This window comes from Lepidochelys olivacea (assembly GCF_965140295.1).
Source record: "Lepidochelys olivacea isolate rLepOli2 genome assembly, chromosome: 2".
Classification (NCBI taxonomy): Eukaryota; Metazoa; Chordata; order Testudines; family Cheloniidae; genus Lepidochelys; species Lepidochelys olivacea.
This window is the reverse complement of record NC_140412.1, coordinates 58,739,070-58,761,762: the sequence shown is the minus strand read 5'-3', so window position 1 is coordinate 58,761,762 and position 22,693 is coordinate 58,739,070. Positions and strand designations below refer to the sequence as shown.

Genomic DNA, 22,693 nt, shown 5'->3' with positions numbered 1-22,693 from the left:
CTCCTGGCCTTTTACCAGACTCCTTAATCCAGTACAGGATCCCAGGGCTTGCTCTCCCACTGGACTTCCTCTTTGTTCCTGGAGGCCGATTTCCTCCCAGGAAGCAACTGCAGACTCCTTCCCCTGCAGCCCTCTTCTGCTTTCAGCCTCGTGGTTTTATAGTGCTGGCCCTGCCGTTCCCCATCTGGGCTTCACTCTCAATTAACCTCAGCCCTCCTTTTTTCAGGTGATGCAAAGTGAACTAATTGGCCTTTTAGACCTTCATTATCCCTATCAGAGCTGGTGTGGGGTGCACACTCCATCACACCAACCAATAACTAAATAAGTGCAAAACATGCATTTCTTCTTCAAGAATTGCCTCTGTAGTCCATCTCAAACCCCTGCTTTCAGTCATTTGTATCTCTAGCAAAAGAAATTCCTTTTGAGATGAAATTTCTCATTCTGTAAGCTAAAAGCAAATTTTTAAAAGAAGTTTGAACATAGTCAGTTCAGCTAATTGTGAGTTTTGTGAGCATCAAAAGAGAAAGGTTACTCACCAGTAAGTGTAGTTCTTTGAGTGTATTGCCTCTGCACACTTCTGGGATATATGCTGCAGCATTGTGAAGCTCTGGGAACGTTCTAGAAAGCAGTGCAAACCAGGGCCACATACGCACCCCCTCTTGACATTGAGTTCCTGAACGTTCAAAGCTGGAACTACAAAACAGCTGTATTCTCCCAATCACCTCGGTTCCTTCCACCAAACTTTGGAGCCCCAGAGAAGTAGAACTCCAAGGTAGTGTGAGGATGCAGAAGCAATACATTCTAAGAACTATAATTAATGATAAGTAACCTTTATTTCTTATTTGACAATTGCATATTCTTCACGTTTCCACTCATGGAAGTCTAGTGGTCATACAACCTACAGGTAGGTGGGCTGAGTTCTAAATAAATGTGTGTATAGAACTCCAAGCAGCACACCTGCAGATTTCTTAAGTGAAAACATTACAAAGTCATGTCACCTAAGCTGCCTTACTCCAGTAAGCAAGCCCCAAGGCCTAGATTTTTAAAGGATTTGGGGCACCATAAATGCAGATAGGTTCCTAATCAGGTTTCCAGAAGTGCATAAATGAGTTGGGTGCTCATATACTTTTGAAAACCCCACCATCTGCATCTTTAGGCACCTAAATACCTTTGAATTAAGTTCCTTAATTACTGTCATTGGCTACCATATAACACGTTTCAATACATAGCCTCTGCCCAACTGAGTGAGCCTCTAATATGTTGCAGTGGATCTGGTATCCTTCACATTTTCATGAATCTTCATCATTTTTAGGCTAAATAGATTCTCCCTTCAAAGGGAAAGCAATAAATCCCCAAAATTACACATACTATTTTTGGCTTTTATGCTCACATAACTAAAATTGGCTGAATTGACTGTTCAAACTTACTTTAACAATTTATTTTTAGCTAAAAGCATGAAAAATTTCATACTATAAGGAATTTTTGTATAGTTATACAAATGACCAAAAGCTGGGATTTAGGATGGAATGCACTTGTCAACCTACCTAGCTTACAAAGATATTTGAATACAAGTTTACCATAGTGATAAAAATTATATTTAAAACGACACTAGAGACCAATAATATTAATGCTAAATAAACCAGTTCTTTCAAAGTGATGTTTAAGCAATTATATCTTCTACTTACACCCTAAAACCTAACATACACTACGAACCTGCATTGCAATCCTTTTCAGTGCAGCATATTTTTGCACCTCAGCAATGTCTCCAACAGCCAAACCAATCTAAAAATACAACAACATAGAATCAAACAAGTATTTTTAATTACCTGATTTTTTACATTGCGTGGTTTAAATTATATTCCTCACTGGTATTATGATCTGAAAAGCCTTTTGCTAAATCATATTGTATCAGCAGAACATTACCCACTAAACACAGAAGATTTGTGCATGCCTAAAATCCATAATCAAGAAAGTTAATTGTTTGTTTAATTATATTTTCATTTTCTTAGCAAATTATATTTGGCAGACCTGATGCTCTTTTTAACTACTTCTAAGAACTGTTCAAAAACTAATACAGCTTCTTTAAGGCCCTTTATTGCTTTCATTGACTTCAACTGAAGCAGGATCAGGCCAACATCCTGTAAAATAAAAATCTTTGTATCATTTCTTCTCAAACATGTTGTTTAACGGGGCATAGGCAAAGATGATGCATAAAATATTTTCTCTCTCTCGCTCTCTTTGCTACAGTTCCAGTTTGCTGATCCTTTTTATTTACATCAGTCCTACCATTTAGTGTTCAACAATACTTCCAAGGGGATAAGTGGTTCATTTATTTAATACAACCCACTGAGATTTACTTAAGCAATTTGTTTAAATATGGCTCCAAGAACATCAACCTGTAAATTACGACAGTTAGGTCTAGATATTGGCTTTTATGTCCTGGATGGCGGCACTGTTAAGCCACATCAGTTCAGGAGAAGCACTGGAGAAATTATGCCTCAGACAGTCACAGTCTCTGCTATGGCTTCTCCATGGACATGGGTAGGGGACACAAACTGCTCCAGCCATTAGGCTGGTACAAGGTTGCTCTCCATGATGTGCCACCCTTGCTCTGTCAGCTGGTGTGGGGCCATGATCTTGCTTCCTTCCCTGTCCCTTTTTGGGTTCATTGCTTCCTAAGGGAGGGGGAGGAACCAGTAATCTCTGGACTCCATGGAGCATAGGGGTTAATATTGAGGGAGGGCAACATAAGGGTCTGGATTCTTGCATGCCCACCTTATACTTTGCAGTTGCACAAGGGCCATCACAATCTGGCTCTAAATACATAAATACTTAAACTTGTTCTGCAACAATGACAGAAAAACACTTGTTTTAGGTAGTAAAATGAAGGAAGAATGGAGAAAAGAGAACCAGAAAAAGGCAAAAGGGAACACCTCAATGTCTTATTTAAAAAAAAAAGTCACGTTGCTAACTAATGAACAAAGGTTTCTGCAAATCAGCGTGCATATACACAAATTATCCTATCCAATAATGATGTGTATAAACAGTTATGTTCCCAAATCTCCATATTTTACTATGTGAAATACTTACCAGCAAGTTCATAAGAAGAATTGGAATAAGCAAGGTGAAGACAATGAGAACTGTATAACTCAGGAATGGATAGGGCAAATTATCACTTAGCAGCGGATCAAGGAAAGCTTCATGATAATTAATATCTCCCAGCATCATAGCAAATGTCTGCATTACAGAAAGGAGCGGAGTCTTGTAATGTTGCTGAAAAAAGAAATAAGGCAGGCAATGTAAACAGGTACATTTTTAAAATCTGTAATGTCCCCTCTTTTTTTTTTCTTCCAGATTCTCAATTCATGAATATTGGTTGTGGTGTATTTAAAACTTGCACATAGATCCATAAAATTTACAAATACAAGATAGAGTGGACCAGATCTTCTGCTGGTGTAAACTGGTGCAACCCCATTGACTGTTCAGCCTTGCAAAAACTATTGTCCTAAATACCATACCGAGTGATTCAAACTGGAGTGATGCATTTCTGAAGTGGATTAACTTCTGACTGGAGAGAAATGAGGGGACACAGAATCAGGATATTCTCTCCTATTCTATTTTTATTTACAATGTTCATGTAGGGACAAATTGGGTTCCCATCTGCGCTACTGTAAAAGGGCTTCTGACAGTTGAATTTGACAATTTCTCTGATGCACAGGGCACTAAGTCAAATACTTTACAGAAGTCTAAGTATATTATATCAACACATACCCCTTTATCAACCAAACATAATCTCATACAAAAATGATTCCAAGTTCATTTAACAAGACCTATAGTATTTTCCATACAACCTTGTTGACTGGTATTGATCATGTTGCCATTCTTCAATTCTTAATTGACAGAGTCAAGTGTCAGCCTTTCCATTATTTTACCTAAGATCAATGTCAAGGTACAATTATCTAGATACAGTAACCTAGGTTATCTAGGTTTTTTCCTTTTTTAAATACTGACACCCTGTTAGTACCCTTCCAGTCCTCTGGAACTTCCCCAGCATTCCAACATTTATTAAAAATTAACACCAATGGTCCAGAGAACTTCTTGTCCAATTTTTTTTTTAAATCTTGGGGAAGATCTATGCAAGAAGAGCTCCAACAACTCTGGGGTTCTTATGGGGCAATCTATCCTTCTATATTTTCTTTTATAGGGAAAAACAACAGTAGCACCTTTTGGATTGGTTTCTGAATTATTATAGATATGTTATTTTTTCAAAGATAGAAATTATTTTTCACTACATTATAAATTGTCCTAATTTTAGACTATTAAAGTACCTCATCAATTGTATCTATCAAATATCTGAATATAGGAAACATACAAACAGGATTATTAACAATGACAACAAATAACTATGCCATTAATCTAACCTGTGAACACAGAAGGACAAAGAAGCTGAGTCCAAAGGCCAATATCAGGAAAAAGAACACAACAGCAATCCGAATCAAAGTCCTCAGAATTTCCCAGAACATTACAATGTAGATTCCATAGTTTTCAAATCTAAGAAAATGTTTGTAGGTAAAAATTAACCACCATCAAATACTATAACAGGTTACTTTTCCTGCCATATCTGTAAAGCAGAGCACAACCCTAATGCAAGCTGCCTGGTTGTCATTTTGCTTCTAGGAAAGATTTTTAAATGGTCAGTACATTTTTCTAATTTCATGCACACAAAAGTGGAAAAAGTCCAGTTTGTTACAAGTTTAGAATAGGGGTTCTCAGATTTTTTAATATGGTGCATCACATTTTAATTGAAAGATGATTGTCTCATGGCTGGCTTCTCTCCCATTCATGATCCCACCTCCTCTTCCACCTAAAAATGCCTAACCCCCCTGTACCATGTACAGCAACTGATTACATGTAAAAGTAATATTAGAAAACCAGTCCATCTATTATAGCAGTCTTTTAATGTGACTTAGCCACTAGAAACAAAGAGAGCTGGTACCATGAGATAAGCCAACTCTCCAATTTATAAGATCTTCCTTCTTTCGCAACGAGGGATAAAATGTGCTATACCTCTAAAAGCTGCAGCAAAAAGCTCACAGTTGAGGTCAAGAGGCAAGCTACCACAGCTTTAAGACACCTTTGTAGCCTCCTGATTTTGTGCTACAGAGGGCTGCCTATGTAACAGTTGTTTCAAGCTGGCCTATGCACAGAAGTGCTACCCACAATCCCTGCAGCACTATGTCTCAAGTCACCACCGCCTCCTGCCTGTGATATTCCCCTCCCACTCTCTACTCACCCCCAAAGCTGCCCCAACACCAGGGATTACAGTGGGGTTCTCACAGGGCACTAGAGATGCCTTATAGAAAGCTTGTACTGGGTGAATTCCCACATTCCCTCCCCCAGCCACATTTAGGGCTTTCACAGCTCTTTGACATGCCGCAGCAGCATAAAAGGGCCATAGCAGATGGAAAAATCCCAACTTTAGCATTTCTCCAATGATATATTATGCGTTAGTTCAGAGGAGCAGTTTTAGGAATAGAGGAGCTAATCTTTTTCTGTTTTACATTGTGTATATCAGGAGTTTTACATTGTGTATATCAGGAGTAACTCCACTGAAGGCAAAGGAGTCATACCAGCGTAAAATGATGTAATTGAGAAAAGAGTCAGGCCTACTAGGTTAGAAAACCAATGTATATGGTACCTAAAAGTTTCTGCTGGCATACAGAACTAAAAGTGCTTTGGGAAGAGGAAACATTTCACCAGGACAAAGAAGGATGGTCGAGTAGTTAGGGTATCAGCCTTAGACTTAGGAGACCCTGGTTCAAGTCCCTGCTTTACCATGTTGCTCAGTGCTGTGAAAAAATTTGTAAGCTGTGCAAGATAGTTAGATAGAGTTAATCCCTGTGTAGCTGCGGGTAAGTTGACAGAAGAATTCTTCTGTCTACCTAGCTACTGCCTCTCAAAGAGATGGACTAAACTACATGAATGGGGAAAAAAATCTTCTATTAATGTAGGAAGCATCTACACTATGGTGCTGCAGTGCCATAGTTGTGTTGCTGCAGCAGCTGTAGTGTAAAAGACCCTTAGAGTATGTCTACACTGCAAACTAAAGGTATCAGTTCCAGTTGGAGGCAATGTAGCTACATTAGCTCTTATTGGGCTACCATGCTAAAAATAGAGTGTAGCTGCAGCAATGGGAGGGCTAGCTACCCTGAGTACATGGGTTATGTGCTTAGGGCTGCTACTCCTTTCCACCACTGCAGTCATATTGTATTTTTAACATGCTAACTTGATCAGTGCTAACGCAGGTACATCTTCTCAAGCTCAAATTTATACCATCAGCTCAAAGTCTAGAGGTACCCTAAGGGGATACACTGCACACCAAACCCAGGCTCTGACTGAGATTTGAGCCCAAGCTCCCCTTCCATCCATCAACAAATCAATCTGACTTGGGTCAGCAAGCACCTAGGAGCCTGGCGCTGAGATCTTGCTGGGGGGACATGGGTCAGAGCACAAGTGCCCCTGTGACGCAGGTCCCCAAGCCCTGTCATTTTGCAGTGTGGACAGAGCTCAAGCTGTAGACCTGAGTCAGAAGATTTGCGCGGATCAGTATGGCCATGTTAGCACAGCTGAGAGACCCAGGTTGAGCAATTGTAAACCCAGGTTTACAATGCAGTGTGACTGTTCAAACACAGGCTTGGAAACACCAAGTCCACAAGCCAATGTCCCACAGACCCGGGTTTATAAAGCAGAGTAGACATACCCTTAATAGCTCCGTGTCTTGGGTTCCCAATTAGTTAAATAGATGTAACTACTTCCATAGCTCACAGGGATGTTGTGAGGGTAAGTACACTACCAATTATGAGGTGTCCTGACGCTACGGTCAGGGCCGGCTCCAGGCACCAGCGTTCCAAGCAGGTGCTTGGGGCGGCAGTTAGAAAGGGGCGGCAGTTCCTTCATCCACGGCAGCAATTCGGCGGCAGCCTCTCTGTTCCACCCGCAGCAGCCTCTCCCCTTTGCCGGCCGCGGCGGCAAATCGGTAGCAGCTTCTTCCTTTTGCCATCCGCGGCGGCAGTTTTTTTCACTGCTTGGGGCGGCAAAAACTGTAGAGCTGGCCCTGACTATGGTAATGAGGACCATATTAGTACCTGATAGGACTATCAGTCAGCCATGGAAAAATCTTTCCCATCCCAGCTCCTTGTTCAAATACGAGGGTGGAAAATTTTTTGTTTTTTTATTTAATCGATGAAATGATACTACAAAGCTGCTCTGGAGTAAAAAACAAAGAAAAAAAACCACCTTTTCCTCAGTTGCGGGGCAGTCTCCATAGGTAAAAACTAAAGGGCAGGCTTTCTTAGGCTAGTGGAGGCTGCTTTCTTCTGGATATAACGCAAAACAAGAAACATTTCCTTTTATTAGGCGTAACTAATCTTTCTCTTCAGACCTTTTTTCTTTTTAAGATTTTTCAAATGATAGCAAAAAAAAAATCCTGTTTTCTGAAGCTGAAAGGATATACAAGATAACATTTTAACTATTTTGTATTTAGGCCACTAAAAAAACTAAAGATCCTTTGTTTTCTTACAAAGTGACATGGAGAGTGCTAGTCACATTATCTATTATTTCTTCAATTGGTGTTATGTGCTTTGAAGTTTTCATTATGAAAAACAATGAATCACAATTCAAAATTCCTTAGGGAAAACAGAAACAGAGCAAAGGCCTAATCCATGCATGTGTTATAATTTTACCCATGAAATTATTCCTAATGAATTAAATGTTTGTATTCTAAGTGTTTGGAGAATCAGGACCTAAATTTTACCTTTGAAGATAAAGCAAGAAGTTCATCCAAGATAAATATACAGAAATTGCTCCACATTCCCACTGCAGGTGAGCTGGGATATTAATAAATAAGGAAGACACAAAAATGATGCTTGAGGTATAAATTATCCAGTCTAATAGATTAGAGTAATCCAACAGGTACTTCAATTTCTAGGATTTGAAAGAGAGAAAAAATTAGCATACTGACAAGTATGAAACCATTAAAAATAATAAATTATATAATATTTTTCTGTCCTCTTAAGTTTTAGTGTATCTTGAGGACAACCCTAAGTTAGCATTTCACTTATAATAAAAGAAAAATCTAGCAGTGTTTTTAATATCAAACAAAATTATTAAGACAAATAGAGTATGATAAATTATATACATATACCTGTTGAAAGAGCTGAAATATCTCTTTGCAGATTCCAAATAAACTCATGGTAAAAACTAAACACATACATACTCTTATGAAGTATGAATCCTGTAACAGAAACCAGAAAGGACAACAAAATGGTAAATATAATAGAAACTTTGGCTGAAATTCTAATTAGGACACTCATGTTGCATTGACAAGTCTGACAATTCACAGGACAAAATTTTCCAGGAGAATATCATTAAAAATAGTAATAAAAATGTTCTATTAACATTTATGGTGAAATCCACTCCACCTGCATTGAGTTCAGACAATGAGGCTCTATACTGATAATGAGGCTCTATACTGGAGGGGTTGCAGAGGTGAAATTCAGCCTTACAACTCAGAGTCTTCGACCAGGACTGCTGTGCAGCCTCCCTAGAGTGGCTATTCAAGCCTATGAGCTGAAATGGTAACCACTTCCCATCTATACCACTTGCACAGGGTGTTGCACTGGATGTGTGTAATCACTGAACCTGTGGCCCATCATCTCTGCACCATTATGATCTTCCATGCTGGCCTACAGTATTCATGCCTAGCAAAGGGATCCTTTCCATGGTACTTAAAGGGTGTGCAGGCACCCTTAACTGGCTACTCTCCCTTGATGTCTCCCAATGCAGCCACTATGGAAGACATTAGTGACATGGAATTCCTCATACTGACCCCCACACCACTGGTGAATTTCATACTCACTAAATAAATTCAGACTATGTCTTAGTCATATCTTTTCTCAGACACATTCACATGCCAGCAGCAGAGCTGCTCTCACCTCCTTGCCATTAACCATTATCTGTCAACCATTATCTGTCAACCATCAATGGTGTCAACCATTATCTGAAATGAACAAATTAGTTTTAAATCTACACCATAGGTCAAGCTCTGCCTCACATACACTGTGCTCCCTCAAGTACTTGGCTCACACCTGGTCATATCTTGACTTCAGAGTTACTGCATGGTTTTAAGCAAGGCAAGGCGAGGGCAAAACTTGGCCACATATTCCAGCAATTTCCACAAGATGCATAAGCCTTGACTGCAAAGTCACACGCAGAGTTACTGTATGTCTTGTTTCTGGATGTTTTTGTCACTGATCTCGCCAGTACACCGTGTGTTGTGGATTTTCCTCCTAGGCCCGAGGCACATTTAATCATTTATAATTATATTAACCATGTGTATATAACTGACACACTGAAATTAACATTATTTTCAATATTTTGGGGTTTTTGTGGGGAGGAGATATTGCAATATCATTTAGATTTCCTTTCCCCTTTTCTCTGTTCCATTCGTTGATTTATATTCACCTTAATATTCATTTTGAACATCATGATATCACAAAAGACAACAAACATGCAGTATTTTAAAATCATTGTTTGAGTGTTCTTGGAAACCTGAAAGGAAAAAGAATCAATACCACCACCACCACACCAAACATTAAAGTTGCATATGTGTGATATTGCTATTGTAAACTTCAACACTATTTTTTAGTTTTCAGGTTCTTATCTCACCACAGGATATCAACATCTATCTTTCTCTCTAATTTCCTCTGCCCATTAGCTTATTTCTTTTTATTTGTGTGTAAAGTACAATGCTGACTCATGGTGCTGTATAAATAATGAATTCCTATCTATATCAACAGAATATTGAGGATACCGGGTTAAGCAGATGACAAAGTTACGGCTGCGTACACAACCTTTACTTGTGTGTATGTATTTTGATTAAGTCTTTTATATGTAATAGTATTCTATTTCCCAAGTAGGATATCATAAATATTGTCGCACAGCAGCCCTTCTTCAACACTTTTACAATTTAAAAGTGCCTGGGGGTTGTGGGAAGAATCCTGAAAAAGAATCTTGAAAATCCTTGAAATATGTGCAGGAGCCTTTCTTTAACCCCTTACAAGATGAACACAGGCTGAGGCAATGGCTTAGCAGTATTCCTACGCTACATTTTTCACTATAGCTACAGCAGAGTTAGTCATGCACAGTACAACCCTTCTTAGCTGCATACTTTTTTGAGCTTAGTGCAAAATGTACTGTGCTTGTGTGGCCTCTGAACGTCAAAGACACAAAACATGGCCAAGTAAAACCCAATGTTCACTGGAATATTCAAAAGCACTATCCATGCCAGATTTCAAACTTGCAACTTTGGACATTACCCATTTTGCTGCTTTTTATTTTTAAGAAAAAGACAGAAAGTGTATTTTTTTCAGACACTTCATACTAAAAAGCAGCTTAATCCCTTTTGTTCATCCCTGTTTTAAAATTATAAATTGTAACTAATTAAAAATAGTACCTCATACTCTAATGGTCCTGTTTGATGGGATTCTGTTGCATTGGAAGATATTCCTGGTCGTATGCGGGTGATCAGAAGAGTCAGAGGAATGAGACCAAGAGAATACACACTGAGGTTCATAATATGTGCTCGGAACCCATAGGCCATCCTGGAAGATGAAAAAAAGTTATATTTGTGAGATTGTATTTCCAATTGTCCTTTTGTGATCATGGGGAAATGCACTTTAAGGTTGCAACCATGCAATTACAAGTGTATAAATACTCTTAGTGACTGGCCTTGCCCCAGGAGTTCAAGGTGAACAAAGGCTTAATGGCTGACTTTAGGGTCTCTGGGCCCAACTCTGCTCTTGTTTCCTTTGAAGTTAATGAAGTTACACCAGATTTTCTGTAATGGAACAGAAAATAAAACTTGTGCCAATATAGATGGGGGTGAGTTTCTGCCTCTTGTAAGTTCAAAAGAATCTGCAAGAATCTTTGCTAACATTCAAGCAACCTTTTTATTTTATCTGCTAATGGTTGAGATATTTAAATATTCTTATCAGGGTGACTGGATGGGAGTGAAACTGACTTAAATTCTACAGTTAAAATTATCTTTCTTTGTAACAAATCTTTTCCATAGGACATATAAACGTTTTTATAGCAATGGGTTTCTTTGTATATTCCATTTTATTGAAAATCTGATTAAGAGATTAAAAAATACAGTTTACTCTAATATCTGTTTTGGCGGTCCAATTAACAGATACATACCACTTCATGAGCAAATATTCTTTACATACAGGATGATTGAGAAGCTCCATGCGATTATGACGTACCATAGCCTACAAAATGTGTAAGCAAATGTATCAAACATACAGTATATCCAATTCAGTTGAGTGATCCAGTTACAAACCAATTGTTTAGATTACCTATTTCAGTACACTAGAACCCCCTTTATCTGAGCCTCAATTATCTGGCTCTCCATATCAGCCAAACCACCGACTGCCCGGGGCTGACAGTGGGGAGTCCCACTGTCCATTCTCCGGTTTATCCAGATGTTTTATTATCCCATTTGGCCCAGGTCCCAGTTAGATCAGGATCCCACTGTACTTTACATGAATTCTAGCCTACTGAAAGGTACAGTACATTTGAAGTGATCTTATTTATCTAATTTTATTATGACTGAATTGGAAAGAACAGAATATTCTTTGAGGCTAATGTTGTGTGAGAACATTGGTATTTGTTTTAGATCAATAAAACATTTTGCAATCTGCATGTGAAGAAAGGAAATGGTGAATACATCATGGCCACTTGTACCCTGGCCAAATCCCTCCCTTAAAAATGCTTTTTCTGCAATTCTGTTTACATTTCAGGATGTGGTCACAAGTGATGAAGGATGAGTTTGCTTAGATACATGTACATCCACACACACTGTACCCTTTCAAAGTATCTGAAGTGCAGGCCCACCTTGATTATCACTACAAAAGGTATTTTCCCCCCCGCTCTCTTGCTGGTAATAGCTCACCTTACCTGATCACTCTTGTTACAGTGTGTATGGTAACAACCATTGTTTCAAGTTCTCTGTGTATATAAATCTCCCCACTGTATTTTCCACTGAATGCATCAGATGAAGTGAACTGTAGCTCACAAAAGCTTATGCTCAGATAAATTTGTTAGTCTCTAAGGTGCCACAAGTCCTCCTTTTCTTTTTAAGTTCATAACGTCTATCTATACCTAATAACTGATTAAAATATTTATTATATAAACTATAAGAACTTCCACTGGCAAATTAATGCTCAAGTTTCAGCCCAATGTGCTTTAAAACTGCTGAGTTACAACCCCTGGAAAAGAGGGTTTACAATGAAAAAAACCGTACCTTTAGCTCCAACAATACCAATGTACAATATTTTGATAGTTAAAAAACAGAACTTACATTTAGAGTGGTAAGTGGTTCATAGACAATTTCTTCATCTGCCTTTACTTTTTTGTTAAGTATTAGTGGACACTGGAGATACCTGAAGTTATATTCGATCTGTACAGTAAATACACATATTAGTGTGTGTTTATGACAATATTGATGTAGCAGTTCAGTCTTGGTACATCAAAGCAAACAAAACAAAAAATAAATTAAATTTTCTTCAGAAAAAATATGACGGTTGTGGCAGAATATCTATCAACATGGACACTTTGTACTTATCAATCACTCAGTAAAACTATGCAATCTATACGACCAGCTATGATTATTATGGATTTTCATCACTATCAGTAAAATAAATGGGATCTTAAAATACTCTTAAAGAGTATTTCCCCTAAAATATTATAATTTTAAATAATTGTTCTAGATTTTTATTTTATTTTAGCATTGACTACAAGGTAAACGTTATATAGGTAATATAAGAAAGAAACCTGATAGTATTATATTAATTTTCCAAATGATCTCTTAATGTTGTGGACACAATCCAATGAAAATCTACATGAGATGTTTTAATATAAATCCAAAATTAGCACAATTGTAAAAGCAACAAAGACTTAAAAATATGTCCTGCTTCCTTGGATATCTGTAAGGTGACTGTCTGTTCTTTTAGATTTTGGAAGTGATAATAAGATGTGCCAATTTATATTCAGAAGCCATTTTCAGGTTTGGAATAAGCACATCCTGGTTAAAAAAACAACCTCGTTTACAGGGGATGTGAAGGCATTTATAAAAATTAATGTCTAACAAATGGAAGAAAGGGGAAGTTGATAGTTATTAATATAAATCAGAAGTTATTAATGTAGAAAATTGATATGGGAAGCCAAGGACGTAAGAAGAAAGCTATGGCCTGCAGAGTTTTTTAAAATATAGTAGGAACAAAAAGAATCCTGACAATTGCATTGGTCCATTACAAGATGGAAATGGTAGAATTATCAACAACAGAGAAAAGGCAGAAGTGTTCAATAAACATTTCTGTTCTGTCTTTGGGGAAAAAAACAGATGATATAGTCTCATAATATGGTGATAACACTCCTTCCATTCCATTAGTATCTCTGAAGGATGTTAAACAGCAGCTATTAAGGTTATAAATTTTAAAATCAGCGGGTCCAGATAACTTGCATCCAAGACTTTTAAAAGAGTTTGCTGAGGAGCTCGCTGGACCATCAATACTGATTTTCAAACAGTCTTGGAGCTCTGGAAAAGTTCCTGAAGACTGGAAGAAAGCTAATGTTGTTGTGCCAATATTTAGAAAGGATAAACAGGATTACTCTGTTAATTATAGGCCTTACATCAATCCCAAGCAAGATAACTGAGTGGTTGATAAGGGACTCAAGTAATAAAGAATTAAAGGACGGTATAGTAATTAATGTATATCAACATGAGTTTATGGAAAATAGATCCTATCAAACTAACTTGATATATTTTTTGATGAGATTACAGGTTTGGTTGATAAAGGTAATATTGTTGACGTAATCTATTTACCTTAGCCTTCTCTAAGGCGTTGCACTTGGTATCATATGGCATGCTGATTAAAAACTAGAATGATATAAAATTAATATGGCACACATTGAATGGATTAAAAACTGACTAACTGCTATATCTCAAAATGTAATTGTAAATGGGGAATCATCACAGAGCGGGTGTTTTTCTAGTGGTGTTCTGGAGGGATCAGTTCTTGGCCCTATGCTATTAACCATTTTTTTATCAATGATGTGGAAGAAAACATAAAATCATCACTGAGACAGTATGTCGATGAAACAAAAATTGAGGGAGTGGTACATAATGAAGAGGAGAGGTCACTGATTCAGAGTGATCTGGGTACCTTGGTAAAAGGAGTGCAAGCAAACACTATACGTTTTAATATGGCTAAATGGAAATGTATATGTATCAGAACAAAGAATGGAAGCCATGCTTATAGGATGGAGGGGTCTATCTTAGGAAACAGTGATTCTGAAAAAGATTTGGGGGTCATGGTGGATAATCAGCTGAACATAAGCTTTCTGTGGCCAAAAGAACTAATGTAATCCTAGGATGCATAAACAGGGGGATCTCAAGTAATAGTCGAGAGGTTATTTTATCTTTGTATTTGGCACTGGTGTGACTGCTGCTGGAATACTGTGTCCAGTTGTGGTGCCCACAATTCAAGAAAGATGTTAAAAAATTGGAGAGGTTTCAGGAAGAGTCACAGAATAATTAGACGATTAGAAAACATGCCTTATAGCAAGACTCAAAAAGCTCAATCTATTGACCTCAAAAGAGAAGTTTAAGGGGGTGACTTGCTTAGTCTATAAGTCATGGGGAACAAATATTTGATAATGGACTCATCAATCTAGCAGAGAAAGGTTTAACATGATCCAATGACTGGAAGTAGCAGCTAGACAAATTCAGATTGGAAATATGGTGTAATTTTTAACAGTGAGAGTAATTAACCATGGGAACAATTTACCAAGGGTCATGATGGATTTTCCATCACTGACAATTTTAAAATCAAGACAGAATATTCTTTTAAAAGATCTGCTCTAGGAATTCTTTTGGGGAAGTTCTGTGGCCTGTGTTATACAGGACATCATACTAGATCATAGAATCATAGAATATCAGGGTTGGAAGGGACCTCAGGAGGTCATCTAGTCCAACCCCCTGCTCAAAGCAGGGCCAATCCCCAATTTTTGCCCCAAATCCTTAAATGGCCCCCTCAAGGATTGAACTCACAACCCTGGGTTTAGCAGGCCAATGCTCAAACCACTGAGCTATCCCTCCCCCCCAAAGATCAAAATGATCCCTTCAGGCCTTGGAATCTATATGCAACTCTATGAACACTGAAGACAGCTGCACCACTTAAACCAGGTCTGTGTTTGACTCAAAAAATGAACATTTCGCCTGTTCTCCTGGTTAAGAAATTAGCATATATTCTGGAAAATTTATAACCTTTGATTCCAGATTAATTTTAAGAGGTATCTTAGCAAAGTTGAAGACCTATAAATTGCTAAAGTTTAAATTATAGTTATAACAATTTCTAAACATGAAAATCACAGCAACTGACCTTCAAAACAGTTTGCAGGACAAAGAGGAAAATAAGACAACATACCTGGAAGCATATATTTACGTTATGTGTATGTGATGTATCTGTACGTGTATATATCATTTTGTGTGTGTGTGTGTGTGGGTGGGTGTACACACACACACACACACACAAAATTATATACACGATTATATATACACAGACACAATTATATACATCCACTGAACTGCTAAGCCAATTGTGAATGTGTCCATTTCAATCTCAACTACTATAAAAAAAATGATCAAGGGTATGGAACACATTCCATACAAGGAGAGACTAAAAAAATTAGGGCTATTCAGCTTAAAAAAAGGAGAGAGATGACTAAGGGGGATCTGATAGAGGTCTATAAAATCATGAATGGTGTGGAAAAAGTGAATAGAGAAGTGTTATTCACCCATTATCCAATATAAAAATGAGGAGTCACCAAATGAATTTAATAAACCTCAGGCTTAATACAAACAAGAGGAAGTATTTTTTTCACACAGTGCACAACTAACCTGTGGAACTCGTTTCCATGGGATGCTGTGATGGCCAAAAGTATACTATATTCAAAAAAGAACTGGATGAGTTCATGGAGGATAGGTCCATCAATGGCTATTAGTCAAGATGGTTAGGAATGCAACCCCATGCTTGGGGCAACTCTAAACCTCTGAAAGAAGACTGGGTGAATCACTCCATAATCACTCTATTCTGTCCACTCCCAGTGAAGCTTTGACAACTACTAAGCAAATGGATCACAGTCTGTCTCGGTATGGCAGCTATTATATTCTTATGTTCTAATCTCATGCAGAAGGTGAAAAGGGCATATCAGGGACATCTCTTGGTACAAGATATTTCTTCCCTTGTCAATATACAAAGTTGACAGCATCTTTTGTATACATATTTCACCAACTGGCCCATATACTCAATAGATGACTATAGTATCAGATTTGAAAGGGCCTTCAGTTCAAGGAACTACATAATATCAATACTGTAGCCTTTTGTGGGTTCCTGATTAAGTAGAATGGCTTTAGCAGTGCTCTCCTCCACAAGCGAAGTGTGGAGCTGTCTCCTCCCCTTGTCTCCAGACAGATGTGTAGATTTTAAGGATATTCTTCTATTGCCTTTAAATGGCAATTCTGATTTCATTAATCCTCTTTCTTTTTCTTCTTATCCCAGTTTGGCTCATGTTACTGAACCATCTGGGGAGGAACATGCATCAACACTTTAAGTATGACATCAACACAACTTGCGCTGAAGTTGCTGGAGTCAAGGATGCTGACTGTACTGAATATTATGAAATTGTGTGATGACAGGTTCAAAGGTTAGAGAACAGGGATGTTAAATACACACTTCATGATTTTAGCACCAAAACAATCTAAGGTCTAACCCTGCAATTCTTGAAGTCAATGGAAAATTTTCCATTAAGTTTAATTGGAGGACACTGAATCAGTTTGGTAGGGCAAAGTACTGGGAAACTGTTTTCACCAGTTGATACATGTACACAGATTGACAGAGGTGAAGTCAAGTGATAACAAGTATTCACCAGGCTAGTCAACATGTCTGGCTGTAGCTTAGATACTGGAGTACTAAGAAAGACACTGAGGACTTGAAAGATCAGAGTTCTCAAGGAGTTTGAAAAAGACATCAAAAGCACCCAAGGTATCTGTGGTAGCAAAAGATCACCACAGTGTAGCCTTAACTTGAGCTTTGTAGGACACTCATTTTCAGTTGAGTTCTCCTGGGAAAGGATTTTTTAACACCTACTCCTTTGAAGCCAAAGTGGGTCCTCCCATCTTGTATTTACAATAGATGAAGGAACAATTTATGGTGTGGTAGTGTTTCTGTAAAGTCTGTCTCAGCTGACCTATGCAAAAGCAGGTAGTAAAAGGAACACCATTACAGACTGCAATGAAAAAGGGACTGATAATGACTGCACTGCATCTTAAGATGGGGGGGCTGTTGTCTGGCTTGCTGGGGGAAGGAGTATACCTCTTTAAGAGGCAGAGAAGCACTAATGCTGGTGCAGCCGAAGAGCAGCTCAATGTGGGGACACTGAATCATCCCTCCAGGTGACCAGACCCAGAAGGAAGGGGAAAGTATATAGAGTAAGTCAGGTGAGGAAAACCCTCTCTCACCTGGACCAAGGCCAGGACCTTAACCCTAATTCGAGGGTGGGGGGATGGTAAGGACCCAGCAGTGGACTGGCTGGGAACCAGGATGGAAAAGGGGTAGGGCTAATGGAAGCCCCCTGGGTAGATAGTGAAATGATCATGGATTTACCTGCACTGTACACTGTTATCTGCCAGGTACTCCCAGACAGTTGCAGTCTAATTAAACCATATCCAGTGTCTCCTGTCCTTCATCTGGTATAGCTGGACAATTAGAGGCAGTTGGTACTGCTGAACTGCATGACCAGGTAAATTCATGCTACCAACTGATGAGGTGATTTAAATGATTTATTCTAAACTAAAGGGATTATTGCTAATCACACACTGGGAGCACAGACCCACGAGTTTACTCAGCTTACCTTTGGTGAATTTCAGTTGGACAATGATCCAGATATAAACTATCTAAAACATGTTAAAAAGGGATTAAACTTTACAGAGTAAGCAAGTTTAAGCAGATATAAACTACATTGATGATTTGCCAAAGTTCAAAAAGTGCCAAGTTCACTCAATTTACTACGATCCAAATTTCTAACAAATGATTTATCACTACTAATATATTGCAGGTACATTATGACATATCTTACTGTAATAAGAGTTTTAATAATTAAAAGGTACTAGTTTTAATTACTTTTTTTCTTCCACTTACACAGAAGTCTTGACTTGTCTTTTCCTCTGAAGACTCAATCATACAGTTGTCCAAAACCAACTTTCAGGGTAGAAAGAAAAACAATTAATTTGCATAAATTAATTATGATGATTGCTGAAAATTAGGACTCTTCAGAAAAAAGGAAGACTTCCATACTTTAGAAAAAAAAGTTTCCATGGTCTTCAACAATACAGCAGCCCTTCTAACAAAAATAATGATTCAATCCACATTTACAGCATACACAGAGATGGGCACAACTTATACTTGTGCATATATGTTAACAAACGAGAAATTTTACCTTGTTTACATGGATGTATGACAATTTGCACTTGCATGTGCCAAGTCTTTATAAATACTCACACTTGCAGATTTACTTGAAAATTTCACAGAATTTTTAGAATGAAGTAAATTCTTAATGTGTAGTCTAAACAATCTTACCTTTAACGATTCAGGTACATATTCAACCATTTCCAACAAAGGACACTTATTGGCAGTAGAAGAGTGAGAAAATGTTGTCACAGCTTCTTCCCATCTGCAACAATAAGTTGAAATAGTGGAGAATGAATTCTATGCTTCTCAGCAAAGGATATGAAGTTAAACATCAACTTTATAATGAAAGAAAAAATGGATTATGTTATTTTGAAATCTAATCATTTTTAGACCGGATGAGCTATTATTTCAGAAATTATTCTACAGATTGCAATGTATAACAAATTTATATGCCACGAAGTGAAAATCAGCAGTTGAGGCCAATGTTTAATCTGGTTTTCAGATAAGCAGTGATGTTTTGCAAATCACAGGATATACTGAGCTCTTCTTAAAAGCTTGGACTCATTATGAGCCCTACACTGATACTGAAGTCTGTATCTTGGGCTCACAAAATTCTGAAGGTAATAAAAAAATACTGGGTGTCATCCTGCTCCTCTTAGCATGATTGGTGGTCACTCATGGTTACATTTCCATCGGTCCTGAAATGGGCCCATCAGACTCAGCAAACTGATGGCATATAGAACACAGCCCATCTAAACTTCAACAAAACTCTCATAAGAGCATAAGAATGAACAGAAGAAGATAACAACAGACACACTGCGTGAGACCAAAGGTCCTTCTAGCCCAGGATTCTGTCTTCCGACAGTGGCCAATGCCAGGTGCCCCAGAGGGAATGAACAGAGCAGGTAATCATCAAGTGATCTATTCCCTGTTGCCCATTCCCAGCTTCTGGCAAACAGAGGCTAGGGACACCATTCCTGCCCATCCTGGCTAATAGCCACTGATGGACCTATCCTCCATGAACTTACCTAGTTGTCTTTTGAACCCTGTTATAATCTTGTCCTTCTCAACATTCTCTGACAAGGAGTTGCACAGGTTGACTGTGCGTTGTCTGAAAAATACTTCCTTTTGTTTGTTTTAAACCTGCTGCCTATTAATTTTATTTGGTGCCCCCTAGTTCTTGTGTTATGAGAAGGAGTAAATAACACTTCCTTATTTACTTTCTCCACACCAGTCATGATTTTATAGACCTCAATCAGATCCCCCCCCCTTAGTTGTCTCTTTTCCAAGCTGAAAAGTCGCAGACTTATTAATCTCTCCTCATATGGAAGCCATTCCAAACCCCTAATCATTTTTGAACCTTTTCTGAACCTTTTCCAATTCCAATATATCTTTTCTGAGATGGGACAACCGCATCTGCATGCAGTATTGGAGCAAGTTAACAGGGGACTTTTGTGAGGGAGTTCTCTGGATAAAGGAGGAGCGTTTACATGACCCTTGGGGTAAGACTATTGTCTGTATTGTGTGTGTTTGTGTTTGTGGTATGCTTGCTGCTTTACTGAAATTTACTATGTGGTCTGTTTATTTTGGGGACCGTTTGCTGAGCCTAGCCCATCAACCCTTAACGAAGGGGCGGAGCTACTCAGGAAGACTAGGGCTTTAAAAAGCCTGCTCCTAAACAACCAGAGGAGCTAGTGGCTAATGGGAGTTTTGCAAGGGAGTTTAGAGAGGGAGTGGGAGGGGGGACTAGATACACTTAACATTCTTTAAACTTAAAGCCAAAACAACCGCCTGATAAAAACAAAACATCAATAAAGGAACGAGCTGCAGGAGTAAAAAAAGAATGCAGGCACAAGTCCAGCAACAGAGTGGGGGCTATGCAGTGTATTGTATCCAGTGCAGCATGTATGATTACCTGCTCTATGGGCAGGTGGCATATGTGTGCATTCGGTGCAAGGAGCTCCTGGCCCTCAGAGACTGTGTAGACCAGAATGGCTGAACTGTAGGAGCTAAGGGAGACAAAGAGGTACATAGATGAGACTTTCCAGGACACAGCAGAACAGTCCCACCCCTGGTCTGACAGCCTCTGAGCTGTTGAGGAGAATGAAAGTCTCAGGGAAGGAGAACATCCAAATGGAGCAGAGGGAAATGATCCCATAGCTGGGACCCTCCTTCCAGATGATGTCGTGGTATCCTCTCATAATGACGATACCTCTCCAGGGGTAGGAACTCCAGTTATTAGGAAGAGACAGGTAATAGTTATGGGGCATTCGATCATTAGAAACATAGATAGCTAGGTTTGCAATGACTGGGAGAACCGCATGGTGATTTGCTTTCCTGGTGCAATCTATTAATGGAGATTCTCTATGTTCTAGTAAGGAGGAGAGGATGGAAGATGATAAAATACAGGTAGAATCTGATGAGAAACAGTCAAATGAAAAAGTGCTATTCAAGTTTCAGAGTAGCAGCCATGTTAGTCTGTATTCGCAAAAAGAAAAGGAGCACTTGTGGCACCTTAGAGACTAACCAATTTATTTGAGCATAAGCTTTCGTGATGCAACCAATGAAGTGAGCTGTAGCTCACGAAAGCTTATGCTCAAATAAATTGGTTAGTCTCTAAGGTGCCACAAGTGCTATTCAACTATATCATGTAATGTCAGACAGCTAAAAAGTGAAAAGTGCTTATACACAAATGCTAGAAGTCTAAATAATAAGACGGGTGAACTAGAGTGCCTCGTATTAAATGATGACATTGATATAACAGGCATCACAGAGACTTGGTGGCATGAGGATAATCAATGGCACTCAGTAATACCAGGACACAAAATATATCAAGGACAGAACAGGTTGTGCTGGTGGAGGAGTGGCACTATATGTGAAAAAAGCATAGAATCAAATGAAGTAAAAATCTTAAAATGAACCAAACTGTACCATAGAATCTCTATAGATAGTAATTCCATGCTCTAATAATAAGACTATAGCAGTAGGGATATATTACAGACCATCTAACCAGGATGGTGATAGTGACTGTGAAATGTTCAGGGAGGTTAGAGAGGCTCTAAAAATAAAAAACTCAATAATAATGGGGGATTTCAACTATCCCCATATTGACTGGGTACCTGTCACCTCAGGACGGGATGCAGAAATAAAGTTTTCTGACACCTTAAATGACTGCTTCTTGGAGCAGCTAGTCCTGGAACCCACATGAGGCAATTCTTGAATGGCCATACTGGGTCAAACCAATAGTCCATCTAGCCCAGTATCCTGTTGTCTGACAGTGGCCAATGCCAAATACGGACAGAATGAAAAGAACAAGGAACTTATCTATTGATCCATCCCTTGTTGTCCAGTCCCAGCTTCTGGCAGTCAGAGGTTTAGGGATACCCAGAGCATGGGGTTGTGTCCCTGCCCATCTTGGACAATAGCCACTGATGGTTCTGTCCTCCATGAACTTATCTAATTCTGTTTTGAACCCAGTTATACCTTTGGCCTTCACAACATCCCCTGGCAAATTGTTCCACAGGTTGACTGTGCATTTTGTGAAGAAGTACGTCCTTATGTTTGTTTTAAACCTATTGCCTATTAATTTCATTGGGTGACCAATAGTTTGCATGTTATGTGAAGGGGGAAAATTACACTTCCTTATTCTCTTTCTCCACACCATTCATGATTTTCTAGACATCTATCATATCCCCCCTTAGTTGTCTTTTTTGTGTAAGAGCCTTTGGTGAGGGACCTTGCCAAAGGCTTTCTGAAAGTCCAAGTACACTATATCCACCGAATCACTCTTGTCCACGTTTGTTGACTCTCTCAAAGAATTCTAATAGATTGGTGAGAGATGATTTCCCTTTAGAAAAGCCATGTTGACTCTTTCCCAACAAACCTTTTTCATCTATGAGTCTGATAATTCTGTTCTTCACTATAATTTCAACCAATTTGCCTGGTACTGAGATTAGGTTTATTGGCCTGTAATTGCCAGGCTTGTCTCTGGAGTATTTTTCCTAAAAATCAACATTACATTAGTTATCCACCAGTCATCTGATACAGAGGCTGATTTAAGTGATAAATTACATACCACAATTAGTAGTTCTGCAAGTTCATTT

General features: G+C 38.6%; 1 protein-coding gene across 1 annotated transcript in view; it reads right to left on the bottom strand.

The window, feature by feature from the left end:
- Positions 1-22,693, bottom strand: part of TRPA1 (transient receptor potential cation channel subfamily A member 1) — a gene marked incomplete at its 5' end in the record, with an annotated part of 62,255 nt that overhangs the window by 5,377 nt on the left and 34,185 nt on the right. The window contains 10 exons of the mRNA XM_084621736.1: positions 1,714-1,782; positions 3,091-3,273; positions 4,422-4,551; positions 7,814-7,983; positions 8,204-8,293; positions 10,514-10,661; positions 11,260-11,330; positions 12,422-12,520; positions 18,321-18,380; positions 18,759-18,852. Of these exons, the coding sequence (XP_084477862.1) occupies positions 1,714-1,782; positions 3,091-3,273; positions 4,422-4,551; positions 7,814-7,983; positions 8,204-8,293; positions 10,514-10,661; positions 11,260-11,330; positions 12,422-12,520; positions 18,321-18,380; positions 18,759-18,852 (1,114 nt within the window). The remainder of the gene's footprint in view (positions 1-1,713; positions 1,783-3,090; positions 3,274-4,421; positions 4,552-7,813; positions 7,984-8,203; positions 8,294-10,513; positions 10,662-11,259; positions 11,331-12,421; positions 12,521-18,320; positions 18,381-18,758; positions 18,853-22,693) is intronic.